Here is a 24,157-nt window from a genome sequence, read left to right on the forward strand (position 1 = left end):
CTGATGTCATAAGCACAGAATCATCAATCAGTGCCAACTGTTAGGGCTCCTAAAGAGTGAGTGCAACCTTATTAATAATTTGGGGAACTCCTGGTTTAGTAGCGAGTTACCCCAAAGATTAGATTTCTAAGTCATGAGTTCTTAGTGGTCTTCACTGTACTTCAGAATTGTTAAAAGTACAATATATCAGAAATGCTTTTTTTCTTTCTTTTCTTTTCTTTCCTTTTTTTTTTTTGTTTTGGTGATGAAATACACATAACATAAAATTTACCATCTTGAACGTTTTTAAGTGTACAGTTCAGTAATGTTAAGTATATTCACATTGTGCAACCAATCTCCAGAACTTTTTCATTTTGCAGAACTGAAACTCTATACCTATTAACTCCCCATTTCCTCTTCCTCCTTAGCCCCAGACAACTACCATTTTACTTTCTGTTTCTGAGTTTGACTAACTCTTGTTACCTCATATAAGTGAAATCATACAGTATTTGTCTTATTGTGGCTGGCTTATTTCAGTTACCATAATGTCCTCATGGTTCATCCATATTGTAGCATATGTAAGAATTTCTGTCATTTTTAAGACTGAGTAATATTCAGTTGTATGTATATACCACATTTGGTTTATCCCTTCATCAGTCAATGGATCTTTGGGTTGCTTCCACCTTTTGGCTATTGTGAATAATGCTGCTATGAACATGGGTGTACAAATATCACTTTGAGACCCTGCTTTCAGTTCTTTTGGGTATATACCCAGGAGTGGGATTGCTGGATCATATGGTAATTCTCTAGTTAACTTTTTGAGGAACTGCCACACTGTTTTCCATAGCGGCAGCACCATTTTACATTCCCACCAAAAGTATGTGAGCCTTCCAACTTTTCCACATCTTTGCCTATACTTGTTATTTTCTGTTTTTGTTTTTAATAATAGCCATTCTAATGGATGTGAGATGATAGCTCACTGTGGTTTTGATTTGTATTTCCCCAATGATTAGTTATTGTGAATTCTCCAAGTCTTCTCCACGTAGATTAGAACACAGGCAGGGCGTTAGGAAGGTGCTTGCATTTCCCCCCACCTTCTTTGGGGGGCAGTAGTTTAACTTCAGCCACCTTTGGTCCTCTATTAAGAAATTTGGGGGGCTTCCCTGGTGGCGTAGTGGTTGAGAGTCTGCCTGCCGGTGCAGGGGACACGGGTTCGAGCCCTGGTCTGGGAAGATCCCACATGCCACGGAGCGACTGGTCCCGTGAGCCACGGCTCCTGAGCCTGCGCGTCTGGAGCCTGTGCTCCGCAAAAAGAGAGGCCGCAACAGTGAGAGGTCTGCGCGCCGCAATGAAGAGTGGCACCCGCTTGCCGCAACTAGAGAAAGCCCTCGCATAGAAATGAAGACCCAACACAGCAAATCAGTCAATCAATCAATCAATAGAAATGCTGTAGAATTATAAAAAAAAAAAAAAAAAAAGAAACTTGGTTTGTTCATGTAATCAAATGTACATATGAAAAATTAGCATTTTAAATTTTATATAGTAATATCCCTATGTAGGAATTAGCCTTCTAGAAACTCTGACATGGGAAGTATATGAAAATCAGGACTCTGAGCCTGAATTACATGTAGACTCTGTAAACCTGGTTAACATCTCTTAATAGCTTGCTTACACAAACTAGCAGAAATGCATTAGTAGAGTGGAAGCTACTTTTTAGAGTAGTATTGATCATATTTTAAATCACCGACTTCATTAAGAATCTGAAGAAAATTTAAAAACTCTGTATACTCACAATGCATATACCTAAAATATTCCATACCCCCAATTAAGAACTCCTGCTTCAGAGGCCCACTCAGTGAAAGAGGGATGTTACGGCAAGAGCCTGACATTAGAGCTGAGATGAAACTGAAACAGTAAATCAAGAAGGATGTTAATAGGTGCATACTTTGTATCACCCTTGGCAGCATTTACAGTCTACATAGAGCCTTGTGAAATAGTTTGGCCATGAGATAATTTCCTTACACAGAGAAGGAGACTAAAGCCCTTATTGATTACTGATTTACCTTTAGCTCATAGTACAGAGCTGTGAGAAAATGGACATTTGTGTTGTTTTGTTTTGCTTTGCCTTGACTTTTCTCCTCTTGTTCTTTCTTTTACTCCCATTCATTGTCTCTCTTAGCCATGAATAATACCACAATAAGGGATATTCACACCATTATCCAAAATAATGATTATTCATAATCATACCATGCCCCTTTTACAGGTTAAAATCTGTTTTAACTTTAAGAAGATAAAACAGTCATTCTTTATTAAAAAAACTCTCATCACACTAGGAATAGAAGGCAACTTCCTCAGTTTGATAAAGGGCATCAACAAAAAGGATAAACCCTAACATCGTTCTTAACAGTGATACCTTGACTATTTCTCATTGAGATTGGGAACAAGGCAAAGATGTCCACTCTCACCACTTCTGTTCTACATTGTACCAGGTTCCTGAGCCAATGCAGTAAGGCAAAAGTAGAAGCAAAAAGATTGAAAAGAAGTAAAACTGCCTTTATTCACAGATGATAACATGATTGTCGACTTAGAAAATCCTAAGGGACCTACCAAAAAACTACTAGAAATAATAGTGAATTTAATAAGACTGTAGGGTACAAGGTCAGTGATTTTAAAAATCAATTGTATATCTTCTATATGCTAGCAGCAAACATTTAGAAATTGAAATTTCAAAGTTTCACTTACTAGAGCATCAAAAAAAAAGAGCAAATTTAGCCAAAGGCCTGTAGGAACTCTACACTAAAAACTTAAAACATTGCTCAGAAAAATTAAAGAAGACTTTAGTAAGTGGAGAGATATACCATGTTATGTATTGGAAGACTCAATATTGTAAATATGTCAGTTTTCTCTAAATTGAGCTGTATATTCAACACAATCCCAGTCAACATCCCAGCAGAATTTTCTATAGAAATTGACAGGCTAGTTCTAAAATTACAAGGAAATGCAAAGGGTCTAGATTAGCCAAAACAATTTTGAAAAAGGACAAGCTTGTAGGATGTTAACTACCAGATTTCAAGAATTATTATAAAGCCATAGTAATTAAGATAGTGTGGTATTTGTGCAAGGATAGACAAAGAGATCAGTGGAACACTTAGAGAGTCCAGAAGTAGACCCATATGTATATTGTCGATTGGTTTTCATCAAAAGTAATATAGTTTGATGGAGAAAGGGGAAGTCTTTTAAACAGGTGATGCTGGATCAACTTGATATTCGTATGGAAGAAAATCTTAACCCCTACTTCAGCTCATAAACAAAGATTAATTTAAAATAAATCATAAACATAAATATGAAAGCTAAAAAGAAAACATCGAAAAATCTTAGTGTAGACAGAAGTGTCTTAGGAAGAACACAGTAAAGCAGTAGACCACCCACACCCACAAAGGATGTTGGACTTCATCAAAACGAAAAACTTCCTGTCCAAAGATGCTGTTAAGTAAATGAAAAGGCAACCTACACACTGAGAGAAACTCTTGAAACAAAGGTCTTGTGTCTAGAATATATTAAAAACTTGTAACTCAGTAAAAAGACAATTTTTTTTAAAGTGAGTAAAGACTCACTTTACAAAAGAAGCTATGTACTTTTTTTCTTTTTTTAATAAATTTATTTATTTATTTTTGGCTGTGTTGGGTCTTCGTTGCTGCGTGCGGGCTTTCTCTAATTGCGGCGAGCGGGGGCTACTCTTCGTTGCGGTTCGCAGGCTTCTCATTGCAGTGGTTTCTGTTGTTGTGGAGAACGGGCTCTAGAGCGCAGGCTCAGTAGTTGTGGCGCACGGGTTTAGTTGCTCCACGGCACGTGGGATCTTCCCAGACCAGAGCTCGAACCCATGTCCCCTGCATTGGCAGGAGGATTGTTAACCACTGCACCACCAGGGAAGCCCAAGAAGCTTACTGATGGCACGTAAACATTCGATGCTCACTATTCATTGGGGAATTGCAAATTCAAACTAAATGAATTACCACTTTGGGATACTGTTGGTAGTTTCTTACAGTGTTAAATATACATCAGCCGTATGCCCTAGCAGTTCCACTAGTAGGTGTTTACTCATGTGGAAATGAAGTATATTTTCACACAAAGCCTTTTCCATTAAGTGTTCATCACAACTTTATTCATCAAAATCAAAAATTTGAAGTAACCTAAATGTCCATCAACAAGGGAATGGATAAATAAATTGTTGTATATTTATATAATGAAATACCACTCAGCAATATGAAAGAAGTACTGGTACCCACAACAACATGGATGAATCTCATAAACATTGTGCTAAGTGGCAAAAGAAAACAGAAAAGAGAGGGGATATGTGTAGTATTGTCTCATATTCTCAAAAATCTAGTCTATGGTGAAATCGTTGATCACCTAGAGCCAAAGATAAGGATGGTGGTTTTAACTGCGACAAGGGACACAATGGAAATATTCTACCTCTTGATTATGGTAGTGGTTACACAGGTGTATACATCTGTCAAAGCATCTAACTCTGTACTTAAAATATGCACATTTTATTGTATGTAAATTATAGATCATAGTTGACTTATGAGAAATAAATTATTATACTTTTTATTTTATTATGCCAAAAATAGTTTTCATCCCATATATAATAAGCTGGAGTTATTTGAAAATTTCACATATGTAGAATATTTTACTCCCAAAGCCTGGATAGATGAATAACAAGAGGTTAGTATATTTTTAATTTTAAATAGATAAGGTAGCATAGATTTAAAAAAAAGAAGAGCTAGAAATTTATTTGTAATTTGTATATCTAATTTGGGATATATTTATAGTAAAAGAGCTTGTTTCGGCACACAGCTGATATTTTTCTTGATGAATAGTTACTTTAAATGTTTTCAATTTAAGTTCAGTAAATATGGGTAAGATAAAGTACCATAGAACTCTGCATGTTAAATTGCCACAAATTTTGTTGGATTTGCTTACTGTGACCTTTATTTGATGTACACATAGCTGTTTACATAATTATGCATGTGCATAGCTGGGCATTAGCAGATTTCAGTCATATGGTTACTCTCTTCAGTAAATCTTTACTGTGACCTGATACTGTGCTCCTTTCCCAGGTCATGTTGTGTGGCATGCAGGAGGTTGACTTAGCAGATTGGCAGAGAAACACTGTGTATCGACATTATACCAGAAACAGCAAGCAAATCATCTGGTTTTGGCAGGTATTTGCTTTTATCTTTTTGAATCAAAGTACTCAAAGAAAATGTTTTCTAATGAAACGGGGGTTTGAAAACAGTTCACTATAAAGTTGAGACTGCTTTTAGACATGGTATTTAGTCTTTGAGTTTTAAGTCGGAAGTGGATAGTGTGAATACTTGTTAAAGGATTTTCCATTGCTTTTTTCCTAAATGAAAGAATAAATGACTATCTTCTTTAAATAATAGTTTAATGGTAATAGTTGTAGGTATAACATTTTTTTCTAGTCGTATGAAAGTATTCTATAAATTCCACTTAATTCTAGAAGTAAATGAGGAAGTATGTTTTTAATGAGAAAGTCAATGCAGATACTTAATTCCTCTAAAGGTGATAATATGCCAGGGAGTTAGAACAATCTAGAGGATAATGTTCAGGAATGACTCTTCTTTCCTCTCTCTCCTTTCCCTTTCTCTCTCTCTCTCTCTCTCTCTCTTTCTCACTCACTCACTCTCTCTCTCTCTCCCTCTCCTTTCTTTTGTTTGTGTTTGTGTGTTGTTTGAAATTTAAAATCTCTAGGCCAGGAATATTATCCACATAAATTTACTGATTGAGACTCATTTGAGCAACTTAGTAACTGAACATCTGGTGTACTTGTGCTTAACTGTTTCACTTTCAGGTGAAAAGCCAGGGTTTTTCTGTTACTATAGAAAGATTTTCCAAAGGTTGCAACTTTTCATAAGGATATGTCATATGTTTATTGCTCCATACTTTAAAGAAGTGTGGACACTTCTAGAAATTTATCCTATGGATACACTTCACATATGCAAAATGGCTCATACCAGAGTATTTATTGCTACATTATTGGTACACTAATGAAGACTTGAGACACCTAAATGTCTGTCAGGGGGAACTGAGTAAATAAATTGTAATATATCCATTATGTAATTCTGTACATTGTCATCATTCTTTTTCTTAATGCAAATTAACAAAAATATTGGAGGATAATATTTTTCAATACAATATTAAGGGAAAAAAGGTGTGTATATTATTTGGTTAAAAGGAAAATATATATTCTTTATAAACAGAGTGTGTGCTAGTGTATGAATACAGCCTCTGTAAAGGTAGAGGGCGCACGAGCAGCAGTTGCAGAGGAGAGCTGACATTGAGACAGAGGTGCACGTGTGGGCTGCTCTTCCTGCTGTGCCCTTCTCCTGCCTTTGAGTTCCACACTATGTGCATGTATTATCTATTGTAAAAAAAAATAAAGAAATAAACAAAAAGGTAAGAATAACCCTATTTTCAAGCCTAAACCAGCAGAATTACATCACATACAGAATGTGTGCAGGTACCTGTAATCTTCCCTTTTAGGCTCACTACCAGCTTCTTTACTCCTTTTGTTCCCTGACTTTCCCTTTGGACTTTGTATTTACATACCCGAGGAGCTTAAGCCTTGGGTTTTGTAAATCCAAATGAATAGTTGTGTTTTCTGAATTGGGTTTGTTTCAGGGACAGTGGTGAGGTTTATGCCAGACCTGGTAATCAGCTGAATTTCTTTGTCTTGATGAAATATGTTGCCTCAGCACAATTCTGTGCAGAAACATTTTTGGTCATAATTAGCACAACATTTTTTCCTATTGTTAGCTAAAGTTTAGTCCCTGTTTTTAAGATACATTTCTACTCTCAGACTGTTCCCTAAGTTCCTTGCCTTCTGTTGTGAGGTACTCAGACCAATTCAGATCAGTATTTCACATTACCCATTTATGTCCACTTTGAAAAGAGATAGTCTGTGAACTAGATATACTTTTAGAAGAATTCATACTTTAGGTTTTCAAGTGTGAAGAAGAGAGTTGGGAAAATGGTGTTTAGTGGAAGAAAATACCACAAACTGTTGAAAGTGGCAGTTGGGAAGTATTTGTTCATCTTTGGTAGCTTACAGTGGAGAAGGGTAGGTGGCTCGGGTCAGGATAACAGTGGTTTAGAGCTCAACCAGACCTGAGTTCAAATGTTATTTCTGCTACTTATTAGCAGTTTGAGAAGGACAAATTATCTCACCTCTCCAGGCCTCCATTTTCTTATATGTATAGTGCGGATGCTAATGATAGTAGCTACCTCATAATACTGTTGTAAGGGCCAAATACACAAAAAGCATATGGCACAGCACATGGCAGGAGCCCTCAACAGGTGATAGCTGTACTAGTGTAGTCCAGCCACAACATCTGCCCTGGCCAGTGGTCTGACTGTGGACAAATGACAACCTTTCTTGGCCTCCATTTCCTCTCTGTAAGATGGATATAATAATAACAATAGTGGCCAACCTATGCTGTGATTGTGAGGATTAAGTGAAGTAAGATTGATAGTGTACTGAGCATAGTGCCTAGCCTGAATAAATGATGAATGCTGCAGCCACTTACCACATATATTTTAAAACTAGTTTGTGTTAAATTTCTTCTTCTTCAAGTTGAATTCTTAAGTTTCCAGAAGAAATTTAAGAATAAGGCTCTACTATTTTCACTATTGAAGATAATCTAGGATTTATTTTATATTAAAGTAAATTTGATTTTGTTACACAGTTTGTGAAAGAGACAGACAATGAAGTAAGAATGCGACTACTGCAGTTTGTCACTGGAACCTGCCGTTTACCTCTAGGAGGATTTGCTGAGCTCATGGGTAAATGCAGTTTCTCTGTAGATAATTTTGGGATAATAATGGCGTTTAGACATACAACGGACTTGAACCTAAGGATTATTCTTCTGTGCTTTATGTAGGGCATCTACCAGAAGAAAGACAAATTAATGGTTAATATTGAATACACTTGTAAGACAAAAATGAAAATCGGCTCACAAAGCCTGGTTGGCCATTGCTTTGTGAAGGGAGCAAGATTCTGTAGAAATACTTATCTTTCCACTTTGTAATTCTTATTGCTGGATCTTTGCAGCAATAAGAAGCTTCTCTAGGCAGAAGTAACTTACATTGTAGTTTATTCTGTATCATTCAGGTTGACTATGTGACATGTTCTATTATTTGACTAGTTATCAAAACCAAAATGTTTAAAAGACCAGATAAATTTTGTCTTATTTTCCTGATTTAGGAAGTAATGGGCCTCAAAAATTTTGCATTGAAAAAGTCGGCAAAGATACCTGGTTACCAAGAAGCCACACATGGTAAGTTCAAGAATCTTAAATAGGAAGGTGAAAGCCAGAGTCTTTTTTTTTTTTTTTTAAATGTAAGACCCAATATAATTTCATTAAAGTAGTCAGAATTTCAATTTTGAGAACAGGCTGATTAATATAGTATTCTGTAACTAAACACATTAGAATGATTAGTTAATATAAATACTTGAGAAACGTATCCATTGATTCAACAAATATTTAGCATATCCACTATGTATAGAATGAGATTAAAGTGCTCCCTGCCTTTTATGAAGTTTGCGCTCCATTGGGGATGGGGACACAAAAGACAGGTAAACAACTCTTTGCACATGCTAGGAGTCCTTCAAAGGAAACCAAGAGAACAACTAGAGGGGAACCTCCTTTGGATTGGGTGGTCAAGCAGGTTTCTTGAAAACAGTGATGTTTAAGTTGAGTTTGATAAATAGCATGCTGTGGGAAGAAACAGGGGAAGTGCTCTCTTTGTACAGGGTCATTTTTCAAGGAAATAAAAGATGACTTGGTGTGAATGGAATTTAATGAATCAGGGGAGGGGATAAAAGAATTTGAAGTGTAGGCAGGGGCTAAATTATATAGAGCCTTATCAGCTATTATAAGGAATTTGTTTCTAAGAACAATTAGAAGCCTTTGAAGAGTTTTAAATAGCAGATAATGAGATCCAAGAAAAATCAGTCTGGCAACAGGAGAGAGGGAATTGGATGAGTGAGTGCGGGGAGATTAGTTAGAGAACTCTTATAGTCATCCAGGCAAAAGATGGTGATGGCTTAAATGTACGTGGTTCTTTCAGGAGATCAAAACTATTTTCACACTAAGTCATTTTTGCCTTTTTATTGTTTTGACATTTGCACTTGTGGTACCAAAGTAATGGTGGGTCAACTGCTGTTGACTTAGCGTAAGTCAAGGCAGTGGCACAAAACTGCTACCTCTGCATTTTTCAACACCACACATTTGAAGTTTAAAGCAAAAAAAAAAGCCAGGCTTATTGAAGGTTGTTCTTTATGAAGTATTAAAAACTATTAACTTTATTAAATCTTGTTGCTTGAAGTATGTATGTAGCTTTTTTAACATTCTGTATGACAAAATGGGAAGTCTGCATAAAGCACTTTGGTGGTTGTCTTGGGGGGAAGCTCTTAGGCAGTTGTTGAGTTGTAAGCTGAACAGCTTGCTTTCTTTTTGGAACACTTTTTCTACTTGAAAACATGAGAGACAAACTGTGTTTATTCAGACTTTTTTCCTTGAAAATTAATGAAGTAAAACTTGTCACCTTAAGGAAAACAACTAACAGCATTTGTTGGTGATGATAAAATTGAGGTTTCACGCAAAAATCAGAATTTTGGAAAACTTGTATATACCACCTTGAGCTTGACAGCTTCCCAAGATTTTTTTTTTTTTTTTTTTTTTTTTGCGGTACGCGGGCCTCTCACTGTTGTGGCCTCTTCCGTTGCGAAGCACAGGCTCCGGACGCGCAGGCTCAGCAGCCATGGCTCACAGGCCCAGCCGCTCCGTGGCATGTGGGATCCTCCCAGACCGGGGCACGAACCCGTGTCCCCTGCATCAGCAGGCGGAGCCCCAACCACTGCGCCACCAGGGAAGCCCAAGACTTTTTTTCATATTTGAAAATTCTTTATAACTTGGTGAACCAGTATTTCCAAATGACCGATGCATGATGTTACAAACTCATGCACGGGTAAAAACATGCATTCAAAGTGTAAAATAAACCAATAGATTTCATATAACAGAGTACAAAAAGTTCTTTGATATGATTTCAAAACCCATATAATGCATAACCTGGTCAAATTTAGTATATTATCAAAGAATAATATCCACAGGTATCTGAAAAAAATGACTTGAGTACATCTGTTTTCTAACTGCATATCTGTATGGGGACAGTTTTCATATGCTTAATCTAAAACAATATAGTCCCACAGAATAAATGCTCACATAGGTATCTGAATCCAGGTGTCTTCTATTAAGCCAGATATTAAAATGATTTGCAAAAATATGAAACAAGGTCACTCTTTCCACTACTTTTTTGAAAATAGTCTTTTTTTCCATAAAAATTTTACTTTTATTTCAAAGTAAATTACTTTTAAAATTTGCTTTAACTTATAATATGGTAAATATCAACACCTATAATTCATGTAAACAGAAGCTTTTTTTTTGGTTTCTCAATAATTTTAGATGTGAAAAGGGATCCTGTGACCACAAACATTTGAGAACACCAGGTTAGATTAAATTGGTGAATCCAATAGAGGAGAGATTGTTGAGGCAGGGACAGAGAGTTCATAACCAAAGAAGATAATTCTTTAAGAAAGATGAAAAGAATTGGGATTTTGAGTGTGAGTTAAGGAATTCGCCTTTTATAAAAACAAGAACATTTCCTTTGTTGTAGCAGAAGAGGAAGAAAAGTTGGATGTAAACTATAGATAGATTTTAGATTTTGTGAAAGAATAATAGAGTTAATCCACTGTTGGTTTGTTTTCTCAGAGTATAAGGTTGAGGTCACTGGCTAACAGTGAAGAAAGGAAAGATTTGAGGAGAAAGAAAGGGAGAGCTTTCAGAGAGTAGAAATATGGCTAAGAATGCTGGACAACATTAGATTGCCCACTTGGATCTACTAGTTCATCTAAAGTGACACTAATCTACCTAAGTTGTCAGATTTTCCCCGCAGTAATTTTCAACTGTTAAGGTACAAGGAATGAGAAAGTAGAAGGTTGAATTCATTCAGGGTTTGAGTTTGAGTAAGTTCAAAAAGGAGAGAGAGGGTTTTAAAATATTTGCAAGGTAGTGATTATAATGATGGACCATGACCTCTAAAGTAATTATAATGATGGGCTGTGGCTTAAGTAAAAAGTGAAGATAGGAAGAGTCTGAGGACAAGATAGGGTGGTGAGAAAGTAATAGATTAATAGGTTGGCATTTTAATTGAAATAAGTTGGGAAAGACAGATAATCAGAGAATAGAGTGTTGATGACAAGGTTCAAGGTATGATACTGAAGTAGAGGAACAGGTCACTGAGGAAGGGCAAGAATTGAGAGGCTGTGGCATTGCATGTCACCCATGTGAATGAGAGGACTATGAAGAAGGTGCCAGAGCTTTCAGTGAGTGAAGGAACATGGTCAACAGATGACAGCAAAAAGTGCAGAAAGAAGGTTGCATAGCCAGATTGTGTTTGCCTCAGAGGAGGAAAGTTTGTTGACTGGCTGCAGAGGAAATAGAGTATTTCAGACTAGCTGGATTTCAGTTAAGGCAAGAGAGGAGTTGTTAAGACTATAGCAGCCTGCAAATCATAAAATATAAGTCCAAAAGAATGGATTGGAAAGGTCTGAGATGGAGGACACAGGTGGGGATTTAATTCAGATCAGGGGAAATACGGTTGATCAGTATTGGGATGAGAATTTAGATGAAAATAGATGATCCAGAAAGACTTGAGTTTTCGGTAGTGACTGAGGTAAGCAGTGCCATAATCCATGGTGGAAGCAGTCTTGATTATTCTCAGATTGGGTCCTACTGCTTTCATCCCGTGCTTTGCTTAGTGAGGTGGCAGCTTTCAGGGCAGGGGTGCTGCAGGCTATATACAGTGTATAGCAAGCCAGTAGCGTACTGTTCCCTTAGAGTCCATGAGAAAAGTACTGATGTCTTCCCTTTTTATATATAAGAAAATAGAAGTAGCAAACTTTACTCAAAGCTGAAACTAAAACAAAAGCTAAAATAAAACTTAAAATAGTATTCTGATATTCACATAGTAAGTACTCAATAAAAGATGAATAGATTTTAGTGCGTCTTTGTCCTTTTGTAAGCCAGCACAAAACATAATGGCTGGTGTCTTAAAACAGAACCCTGTTTTGGATGTTTTAAAGTAATACATTTTCTTATGTGGTTCAACTCAACATTTATGAAATGTCTACTGTATACAGAATGGATCTGTGTTAGGAGAGTAGAGATGACTCTGCCCTTGTGGGTTTTGGAATCTAATGGAAAAAACCAGTCAGTCATAATACAGAGTAAAGTAAATGCTAAAAAAGAAGTAAAAAGAGCTTATGGATTACAAATGCCAACTCTCTACATATATTCACCTTGCATATTATATACATGGATAAACATGACCATAACTTGTGTATAATGTTTTAATTTTCACCAAATCCAAGAATTTACAGCATTTGCTAGGTCCTCACATGTGAAAAATAAATTTTTTACTTCGTCCTTTTGAAAAAAAAAAAAAGAGCTATGGAGAGGGGCATTATTAAGCCTGTATAACATGTTCAAGGAGAATTCTTGCAGGAAGTTGTAGCATTTGGACTGATTCTTAATATTTTCATAGGCAGAAAAGGGTATTCCAGAACATAGGAAAGCCATAAGAGCATGGTCATAGAACAGAAAAGTGTGTGGTATGCTTGGAGAACATTAAATAAGTTGATAGGGGCTATACCAAACAGCATAGGCTTCCTTGCCCACTTCCCCGTCCATAGCCATTAGAAGCAGCAGAGGTTTTTTTAAACCATCATGTCTTTTTAAGAAAGTACCCCTGGCAATGATATAAGGCTAGATAGGTTGTGAAGGAGTTAAAAAAAAAAAAAAAAAAAAAAAGGATGCAAGATCAGTAGGCAGGAAATACTGATGGTTTAGATAAAAGATGATGGGGAAGTATATATAGGAGAATACAGTAGCAATAGAAATGATCAGGAGGGAAAAGATGGGGGAGATTTGGTAAATAGAATGACAATTTGACAGAGTCAGGTGACTGGTTAGTATAGGGCTCTATTGAAAAATTTTTTCCTGACCTCAGCTCAGTATCAGACTGTACCTTGAGGCATAGTTTAAAGGTGGGGGTGGGGAGGGGGCACACGATGGGAAGATATATAGTCCTCTTAATTGTTACTGTTAAATTAACAACTTTTCAAACAGAATAACATGGTCTGAGAAGAATACCATTTTAATTGGCTGCCTTGTTTCAAAAGGCTCTTTCTTGATTTACAGGTTTCCTGACTCTTACAAGGGCAGATAACTGGTAGGAGTAGTAGAAGGGAACTGGATAATCTATAGAAACCTTCCCCATGAGAAAATGAAAGTACAGAAAGCTTTTGACTTCTCAGAGCTACTTCACTAGACACTAATAGTGGGGATCAAAACCCAAAATCCAAAACTCCTGAATCTTAACCCAGCTACTCAGTGCTGTATCTTTAAAAATTAAATGTTATTTCACACCTTTGTAAATTGTAAAACAATACATTGATGTTTTAAGCATTTTCAATATTTTCTATATTTCATCAATTAATCCCAGCAGGGAATTCTTTGAGTCTAGCAAGACTGTAAGCATATTATTTTAGAAACGGTTATACATACGATATTATTTGAAAAGACAAAAATATATATTTGGTTATTGACTGTCTCCACCCTAGAATGTAAGTTCAATGAGGACAAGGACTTTACTTTTTCATCATTGTATCACCAGCTCCTGGAAAAATACCTGATATATTAAAGATTCTCAATAAGTAACTGATGAATGAATTGGTGGGTGAGTGAGTGAAAGAAAATGGACTCTTTAACCCAAGAGAAGTTAGGGGGACTCATGACACAATGTAACAATAATAGTATAGGAAAGAGAAAAATTAGTGCTCTAAAAAAAAATTCCAGCAGTTTTATCCATATTGCTACAATTATTATTTGTAATTCTAGCTTTCTCTGGGAAACGTTAAAATATTTTTGTGACTAGGTCTTAAATTTGAATTAAATGCTGTAAGAAAATTTGTATATTTAATGTTATATTTGTTAAGTAATAATACAGTAGTAAATTGTGTTAGAATACTTCTGGCAAAATTTTTACATTCTTCCTCTATTTAGTTTTTCACATGTGCTTTAAAAAAATATTGTATTAGAAGTCTTTTCAGAGTTTGTTTTATTGAAAACACATCTGATTTTGTTTTTGTTTTTGTTCAGTTTTAATCGCTTGGATCTACCACCATATAAGAGTTATGAACAACTAAAGGAAAAACTTCTTTTTGCAATAGAAGAGACAGAGGGATTTGGACAAGAATGAATGTGGCTTCTTGTCTTGGAGGAGCTCTTGCATTTAAATACCCCGGCCAAGAAAAGTTGCACAGATAGTGTATATAAGCTGTTCAATCTGTACAGTGAATTTTCTGAACCTCTCAAAGTATAAATGTTTTCCGTTCTTCCACAGAAATATGCAAAACAGTTCATCCTTTTCTACTTTATTTATTGTTCCCTTGAAGTGACTGACTAGGAAAAAAATCATCCTTAAATTTTGAAGTTGAAGCAAGCAAGAGACTTTATTAAAAATAAGTATATATCTATATGAGCATATATGATAGTGGCTCTAGTTTTATAGAGCTCAGAGTGTATTAAACATGACAGCCGTTCATTCAAAAATAATCTGGATTTGCTTTACCTTGTTTCTGTTATCCAGGGGAAGAAGTACAAATTACTCCATGTTTTTTTTTCCCTTTGTAACACCTCTTGAGGGTGTTTTGTTGCATGGCTGTTCAGGAAGGTATTAAGGGCTTAGGCCAAAATCTTACTTTGAATATGTTAAAAAATGCTGCTGGCTTTTCTTAAGATGGGTGCTTGAACCTGTCAGTTTGTTTTAAATAAATACAGTAGTTGAAAATTTTCCCTCTTTGCTACATCTCTAATATAGTCAGAGTCATGAATGAAACCGTAACTTACATGAAAGTCATATACTAGATCTACTACCATTTAGTTTATTCTAGAAATTGGAGAGAATTCACTGAGTAGCATAGAGGTTTGTTTACATGTTACTTTGGGATGCTAGGTATTTGTGGAATTAAAAAGAATCAGGCACTTCTGTACTTCAGTTTTAAAATATGTGATGTTCTTTAAATTCATAGTAAATTGATGCAATTTGATACTTAGGAACATATAAAAAGGTAATGTGAATTTTTCTGCTTTTGTTTATGTTCAAAGTTTTGGTTTTATAAAACCAGATGGATTGAAGACTTACATAAGCATTTGAAAACTCAAATAAGTCTACTGATTTTCTGTTACTGTTTGCATATCTTCATTCCTCTTAAATTCATGAAAATTCCATGTATCTGAATAAGCTTATACAAAATATTTTGGCCTTCCCCCTTTTTACATAGATTATTATTTTTGTCCCAATAACACTTTCTGTTTTTCATTATCAAGGACATTTACCGAACTACAAAAATGTATAACAAATTAAAATCTGATGTGAATATTAATGCTGCTTTAGCAAGCTGGGCTTCCCTATTAATATAAAAACTTAAATTTCCACTTGTAGCATTATTTCAGTGTGTACTATAAATTTCATTAACTTAAATTTTTTTTTTTTACAACCATGGAACTGACATCTTAGATGCTACCTGTAACATATTTCACTACTAAGTACATACAGAAGATACTAGTATACAGTTTAACTTCCCTAAACAGTAGTTTTTGTTTCGCCAAAATTTTATTTTTCTACATATTAATTTAGATGGTTTTCTGCATTTTTATTCAGAATCCATTGTAAAGATGAAATAAAGTCCGTGATCCACTTGCTTGAATAGACTCTTTTCCCAAATCCTCACTATTAATGTTCTAGTTATTTTCATGCCTAAATAAAAAAGAAAACGAATGTACAGAACAGACTATGCAATAGAGGGTGACCAGTCTTCAGAAGGGCTGCTTAAATTACACCATGAAAGTACCACTGCTGATGAAGTTTGCTGACAGAAGTTACTGTCATTCAGTAGAGGCATGAGAGAACATCATGTAGCACACTGGAATGAAGACAGGAAGCTTTCAGGGTGCCCATCCCCCCTTCTCACTTCAGGTAAGAAATTACCATACAACAGATGAGGCTACAGAGAGCCTACAGAGAGACCAAACCAGCTTTCTGGAGAAGGCTGGTTTGGAGAACTCATCAGGTCCTTCTATCTTTCATACTAATTATAGAAATCCAGACCTATAGGCAGGATTTATTGTCTTGATATACCTACTCAGTGTCAGTGAGAGAAACCTGAGACGTGTCCCCCCCCGCCCCTTCCCATCCCCGTCCTGTGCTGGGCCAAGCATAGAGAAATTAGAAGTGCAGGGCTCGCCGCGCCTGAACACAGACACTTCATGAGGAAATCAGCAAACGAGGGAGGCTCAGAAACAGGTTCATACTGTCACTTCATCTCAGTGCCCCTACCCACCACCACCACCACCACCACTAAACAGCCCCGTCAGTGGGTCACAGGCACAACACGGTTTCAGCAATCAGATTAGTTGTCTCCCAGGAAAAGAAGCTACAAGTGGTGTTTTGTTTTTAGTACTTCCTGGGCAGTTAAAGCCAAAAGGGTTAACAAAACTCTTTGCCCTCCAGCCTTAGGTCAACCACCTAGCTTTTCCAGTTCTCAAAACTAGATAGGGTGGTATGGGCCAACAATGTCAGGCAATGCTGCTTCTGTTTAAAATGGCCCCTGACTGGTGTGTTGCATCTGGACTGGGAAAACTCCAGGCACTTGATAGGAAACCATAGCTTTGGACTTCCCAGAATGTGGAAACTTGTAACTGTATTTCCCTTTGAGACTTCCTGAGCTGTCACCTGGGGAGATGATACTCCTAGGAGCTGCATGGATATGCTGCTACACAGACTGCTGCTGTAAGGTCATCGTTTGAATGTAAGGGGGCCTGACATTGACCTGCTGGGTGAGCTATGGTTTCTGTCCTTCTGAGTAAATTGGGGCCAGATGAAGCCTACTGTGGGCTTTTTGAGTCTTAATATTTGGTTGAATCTAAGAAGATCCTCTAGTGGGCATTACGGAAGTCAAACAGAAATCTTCTCCGGTTGAAATAGGCAGATGAGAGAATAAAGGTTCTTTTATAACAGTCCGTTGAACTCCAAACTTGAAGTCTACTGGGGATTTGGTCTGTCTCTCAAGGGAAAAGCCCAGACCACATCAGAGGAGCCTTTACCTTAATGAGGTTCTTTTGTACCTAATGTATACTCTTCAGTCACGAGACAGAAACATACAGGGCAGTGCAATGGGCCAGAACAGCACATTCGTTAAATAAACTTGATGGCCCTTGCCAAAGTAATCAACCCCTCCTATTTTTTCTTCCCAGTAATGCCCAGGTACAGTCCAAACAGGTTGTAAAGTGAACACCACATGAATGCAACAAAAAAATAAAAGGAAAAGGGGAAAACCGCCCCCACCCCCCACCAAATCTACAAAGAGTAAAAGTCCAAAAGTGGCCTCTCCTGTGCTCACTCTGGCAGCACGCATACTGAAATTGGAACAAAAGCGGCATCTCCTAAATTCCAAATTTTCTCTCCCCAGTCTTGACCAAGGAGAACACTATCAGATGATAATAGCATTTTAAAATATTTACCGATACTCATAGTAAATACATGTTCTTTAATCCTCACGATTCCATTAGGTTGTTTTTTTGTTGTTTTGTTTTCTCCTTGTAATTATGCTTATTTTAAAAAGTGAGTCTGAGAGAAGTCATTTTTCACAAAGTCCACAGCTGGTCCATAGTCTATGATTAAACACTCAGATAGGAAAATGTCTGGTAACAAGGAGTTAATTGAGAGCTTTCAGATTATAGTAGGGTAACAACCACATTCCAAATCAGATTTCTTCTCTCATTCTTAAAAGAAGGAAGGAAACAGATGCATAAGAGGCAGTTATAATCACCCACAGTCCATGTCTGTAATATGTCTAGAAGACAGCCTACTACAAACTTCTGTTTACATATATGCGGAGAAATAGGCATCTCAAACGAGCAGGCAGCTCTGGAACCCACAAGAACCAGTCAAGTAGGGACTGCACAGGAAGGAGAATATAATGGGGTCTCAGGGTTCATTCCCGGAAGTAGTAGATCCCACCCTGAGTGGAGAAATGCAAAGAACCAGTGTGAGAACTGGTAAATCAGACTCCTGGGAACTCAAAAGAAAGAGGTTGAGGAAGCACACAGAATCTTGGGAAAGTGCCACACCTTGGAGAAGGCAGCTATTCCTTTGTAAAGAGAGAAAAAAGATAGCAGCTCTATAAAAGACCCAGCAACCACACTTCTGGATGTTTATCCCACAGAGATGAAAATTTGTTGATATGGTTTTATCAGCCTTAAGTTCATAGCAGCCAAAGACTGCAAACAGCTTAAATGGCCTAAGGTGGATAGTTAAATAAACTGGTACACCCATACAATGAAATATAATCAACAATAAAAAGGAACTATTGACTGAATTTAGATGCCTCTCAAAAAGGAGTTATGCTGAATGAAAAAAGCCAATCCCAAAAGGTCACATTCTATATGATCCATTTATATAATCTTCCTGAAATAACAAAACTATAGAGAACAGATAAGTGGTTGTCAGACTTCGGGATGATGGCAGGGAGTGGGTTTGATTATAAAGGGATAGCACTAAGAATTTTTGTGATGGAACAGTTCTGTATCTTGTGGCAGTTACAGAAATTTACACATGACAAAACTGCACAGAACACACATACAAGTGAGATCACTTAAAAGTGGTAAAATCTGAATAAGGTCTGTGGACTGTACAGTTTCCTGGTTTTGATATTGTACCATAGTTATGTTACCACTGAGGCAAACTGAGGGAAGGATACACAGGACCTGTGTACTATTTTTTGACAACTTCTTATGAATCTATAGTTATTTCAAAGGAAAAAAAATTTTTTTAAAGCCCTATATAATATCAAAGACAGAGCCTCCCCTCCATAAAAGGCTTTACTACTGAAAGATAGATACCTTATTTTACAAAAACTGTGTAGCACAGGATATTTATTACTGAACTAATCCTAACCCCTTACCTCCCATTTGATAACCTGGCATTGCTGGTAACTCAGCACACACAAAAAGTTACACCTACAAAAAATAACATTCAAAGTCGCTCTCAAGTGAAAACTGAAAGTGAGGAAATTTCAGATGAAAATGCTCAACACAGAGAAAACAGTAAAATTCCTAGGCACAATATACTAGTATGAATTAAATATAAATAAATAACTGCAGACATGAAAAAATCCAAATTAGAAATTCAAAAATTCAAAACTGGACAAAAACCATGAGGATGTGAAATGCCTGTTAACTGAAATCAATCAGGAAAAAAAAATTGAAGAAAAAGACAAAAATATCTCAGAAGTGAAGACAAACAGTATCTAAGGAAGAAAACATAAAAAAAAAGGGACATGGGAGATAGAAATGAAAAAAGCCAAGAAAATGAAACTGAGAGGTAAAAGAAAAATCAGAGAAAGTGATAAATACAAAAGGCAAAGAAGATCTAATATACATATAATTAACTTGAGTCCCTGAAAATAAGACGGAACAGTGTTTCTTTAAGTGCAGTCAGTAAGGCCATTCTGGAATGAGGGACAATCTGTAAGACATTTGGACTGGCCCCTTCACAAAGTCAATGCTGTGAGAAAAAAAAGATGGGGCTACTGTTCTAGCTTTAAAAAAACTAAGGCCGAAAATTAAAAGTGTAAGACATTTGGGGACATTTGAGGATATCTGAATATGGTTGGATATTAGATGATAATAAAGAATTATTGTTAACATTCTAGTTGTGATATGGACTTGTATTTGTTTAGAAGGATGTCCTTATTCTGAGACAATGAATGCTGAAGTATTTAGGGATGAAATATGTTGTCTGCTATTAATTTTAAAAGTTTAGAAATATATATAAATACGAATATATACACATAAGTAAAATATAGCAAAAGATTAGCAGTTGCTGAACCAGATATGGGTTTATAAGAGTCCAATACTTTCAGTTTTCCCTTCTGTTTGAAAATATACATAATAAACTGAAACAGCACGTACCCACATTACCTGCATTTTCCCTTTGAGAAAAATCCACCTATATATACACTCTCAGATTTCTATAAGTGGCATTCAAGATACTACTTTTTACAAAACAAGATTTTTGTAGTGGTGGCACCCCCAGCATCACTGTCCTGCCTATTTAAAACATCTTAATTTCCATTTCCCCCTTGAGTTGTGTTCCTTTCACCCCATTAGGGAATAGAATTTGAGCTCGCCTAGTGACAAAATCAAACCACTTGTAAGACTACCTCACATTTTAAAAAAGAAACCCCTCCATTTTCAGTCCTCTCATGACTTCAGTTCTTTCCTTATGCAGGTTGGCTCCAAGATACATCATTTAACTACTTTATACCAAGAACTCTCATCATCCTGACCTCCTAACATTCACTGTACCTTCTCTGCAAGATCTCAGCTTTGAATCAATCCAACTAGAAAATGCACTCCCCCTATGCCACCTCTTCCACAGAGATTTCTTTTCTTGATCTCCCATCCTGATGTGATCCAATTCATACCCTTTGTATTGCTGGTGTCTCAGGTGCACAATAATCTCAGCCTCTAAGCCATGGATATCTCTCTACCACTCTTGTAGCAATTATTTCTTTTGCCTTGTTATTTGTGAAGAAGTCTAGAATTTTGTATATTTAATTTGTTAAGTGGTCACAACATTAAAAGAACTGAGAAAACAGCCATAGAACAGTGTAGTTAATGTATTTATTATCTTTATAATTTGATGAAAAGGCACTGCTTCTTAGATATTTCACTGAAAACTTCTCAGTTCTTGTCACTGAAACCTGTAAGCAACTGAGCAGCTTCTGTCTGTATCTAAAATGGAAGAATACATATTATAAAACAGTACAGCACAGAGATCAACTTGTGAAACAAGTTTATAAAGTAGTTTCTAAGAATTTCCAAAAAACCAGGACAGCACATTGTAAGAATAAAATTTCTTAGAGAACTCAGAGATGAGACTCTTAGAGAACTCGTCCACATTAGTACATGTCCCTTGCCTTTTATGTTTTAGAAATCTTTTTCGATCTGCTATATATAATGTCAAACAGGAATAATTCTATATTGCAGCAAGCAATTCATACATGTTTATTGATAGTAACTAAATATTTGCTATACACATTTGAAATAAACACTGTTATTTAACAATATGCATTTGGACAATTATGTTTTTAAAGAAGTTCTTGATTCACCTTTACTTAATGTGCCTCACTGGAAACCTATCTGCCTTACTTTATTGGAGATGTTTTACCTGTTTATCCTCTTCTGTGTGCGCTGGATAGTCCTTGGCTTTTGTTAGCCAGAAAGCAGCAAGCTTTTTGTTGTGTAGCTTCAAATATGTCTTTCCTAGAAGGAGCAAGTTTTTGCTGTAGAAGTTTGGATCCACTGTACATAAGAAAAACAATTTTAACTTATCTCATATGAAATAGTATTGCTCTTATTTTTAAAGGCTTAATTTTTTTCATCTGAATTCCAATAGTATACTTGTGTGGTCAATAAATGATTAGGCTAATTAGAATTCTCTTTTGTTCAACTATTCATATCTCAAAAAATTTTATAATTACCATTTATTGAGTGTCTACTATGTGCCAGGCACTATATTACACACATTTCTCATTTTCACAGCAATTTTATAAAACTGGTACTCTATTTAATAGATGGAAAACAGAGTCCTGATAGAATATAAGCTCCAGAAGGACAAGGGTTTTCTTTTTATCATCTCTTTTGCTCCCTGCATCCTAAGTGCCTAGAACAGTGCCTAGAACTGTACTCAATATACGTTTGCTGAATGAGTAAATGAAATCATGATGATATGTGTATGTGTGTATACACACACACATTTGGTCAACCTCTACTGAATGTGGGCTGTGTTTAAGCATAGATAAAACAAAGTCTTTGCTCTTTTGGAATTTATAATGAAAAGGAAAGACAAGCATGAGCACAACTAAATGTAATATAGGAATAAAAGGAATGCTTTGGTAAGTGTACAAATTTTAAAGTGCTATGAGAAACCAAAGAAAAAGCAGCTAACTAAGAGGTTACACCTGGGCTAACTTGGAGGCTGAATAGAATTTTAGCAGGATTCTTGGCTGAAGCAAAAATGTGAACAAAAAGCCTATGAATGAAAGCATGGAACTGTCTCACTAACTTCATTAATTCTTTATACAGTTTCCTCCTATCAACCTGGGACCCTTCTATATTCAAAGCATAATTCTTCCTGGATATAATTTATGATTAACTCTATTTGCCCCTTAACCCAAAATTGTTTTATTTCTTTAACTTGAACATATTTGTGAGATGCCATGTTGATGTGCCTCAAGTTTCCTTGGAGTTAAGTAAATTCATTCCTTCATTCATTCATCTACTTACTCATTCAGCAAATTTGCCAAGCATTATGTGCTAAGCTAGAGCTCTAAAATTTAATTAATTGTCTTTAATTTTCTTCTGATTAAGTTTTATAGAAATATATTTGCAATGGGTTTTTTTTGGGGGGGTGTACTTGGTAACAAAGGCTTATGTCCCTTACTTCTCTAGTTTCTCCTACTAATATTAGGAAGGATAATCTTAGGATAGGCTGATGTTCTCTAGGCTGGATATTTCTTCAAAGTAAGAGTGCAGGAAACTCTTTGTCACAAAAGACAGTATCTACAATAGAACAAAAACTGGCCTGTTTTAAAACCAGAGAGTTCTCATTTCAGTGCCATCTGAAATTTGCTGAGAGTCCATCTTAAAAAAGTATTTTTCTGTAACTATATGTAAGGTGACGGGTGTTAATTAAACTTGGTGGTGTGATCGTTTCGCAAGGTATACAAATATCAAATCACTATACTGCACACACGAAGCTAATGCAGTGTTATATGTCAATTATACTTCAATTTAAAAAGAATAAAAACTTTAAATGAAAATAAGTAAATGCCTCTGATTAGCTGTGTGATCTTAAATAAACAGTTAATCTGTCAAAGCCTCCTCTCAAAAAGGAAGGTTGAATTACATCAAATGAAGGACCATTCCAGAATTACAGCTCCAAATTCAGTAGCAGTCTATTTCTTACTCAGGTGATCTTTACTAAATAAGGACTTTAAAAATTACTTGATAATGTCTAGCTCAAAAAGAAGTTCATGAAGTATATCAGAAATAACTTATTTTTGTTTAAAAAATTCCTATTATATGTGAAGCATTCATACAATTTTAAGTATATTAGTATGTGAAATAAAAAATTTGTTACCTTCCTCTGCTCTGTGAAAGTAGCCTAAGGCCTGTTAAAAAGACAAAAAACCCAAACATAATGAAAAGTATTAAAACAGAGTCAATATTAAAAAAGCATTTTCTCAAAAGTTCTATTCCTATATTAAATATAAGACAGGAAGTAAATTAAAACATCTTAAAGTAATGGTCCCAAATGTAAACTAGATAGCTAATGGGAAGCAGCCACATAACACAGGGAGATCAGCTCGGTGCTTTGTGACCACCTAGAGGGGTGGGATAGGGAGGGTGGGAGGGAGATGCAAGAGGGAGGAGATATAGGGACATATGTATATGTATAGCTGATTCACTTTGTTATAAAGCAGAAACTAACATACCATTGTAAAGCAGTTATACTCCAATAAAGATGCTAAAAAATAATAATGGTCAATTCATCAACAGTGAGAGGTTAATATAGCAAAATTGACCATAACACTATTAAATCATCAGAATACAGATTACAATTATGTGGACCATTTCTAGTAATAACTTGACTACTACTTAGAACTCGTACCAAACTGGCATCACATGCAGAGAGGAAAGAACATTATCATGTGCAACTCAGATACTTTGACCTTTCTCTTCTTAAATCATAACAGGCACTACCAATAAAAACTAGATAAAATCAAAAGCTGAGTTTATTCAGTGATACATAAGTCATGCCAATGAATTTTTTTAAGTCCTTTATTACTGAAATTCCTGTATAAAATTTTAAGGTCAGTCTGAAACCCCCTGCTGATCGTGTCTTT

The 24,157-nt window shown here is 35.9% G+C and overlaps 2 protein-coding genes across 5 annotated transcripts in view; one reads left to right on the forward strand and one right to left on the reverse strand.

Moving 5' to 3' along the window:
* Positions 1-14,977, forward strand: part of WWP1 (WW domain containing E3 ubiquitin protein ligase 1) — a 119,364-nt gene extending 104,387 nt beyond the window's left edge. The window contains exons 22-25 of the mRNA XM_081258360.1: positions 5,100-5,204; positions 7,749-7,845; positions 8,267-8,339; positions 14,283-14,977. Of these exons, the coding sequence (XP_081114486.1) occupies positions 5,100-5,204; positions 7,749-7,845; positions 8,267-8,339; positions 14,283-14,382 (375 nt within the window). The 3' untranslated portion in view covers positions 14,383-14,977. The remainder of the gene's footprint in view (positions 1-5,099; positions 5,205-7,748; positions 7,846-8,266; positions 8,340-14,282) is intronic.
* Positions 14,978-20,851: 5,874 nt separating this feature from the next.
* RMDN1 (regulator of microtubule dynamics 1) overlaps positions 20,852-24,157 on the reverse strand; it is a 36,239-nt gene continuing 32,933 nt past the window's right edge. For all 4 annotated transcript variants that reach the window (XM_081258362.1, XM_081258364.1, XM_081258363.1 and 1 more), the window contains 3 exons: positions 23,392-23,422; positions 21,418-21,551; positions 20,852-20,981 (listed from right to left, as the gene is read on the reverse strand). In XM_081258362.1, coding sequence (XP_081114488.1) covers positions 20,931-20,981; positions 21,418-21,551; positions 23,392-23,422 — 216 coding nt within the window. In that variant the 3' untranslated portion in view covers positions 20,852-20,930. The remainder of the gene's footprint in view (positions 20,982-21,417; positions 21,552-23,391; positions 23,423-24,157) is intronic.

The sequence above is a fragment of the Mesoplodon bidens genome, assembly GCF_964165515.1.
Source record: "Mesoplodon bidens genome assembly, chromosome: 16".
NCBI lineage: Eukaryota > Metazoa > Chordata > Mammalia > Artiodactyla > Ziphiidae > Mesoplodon > Mesoplodon bidens.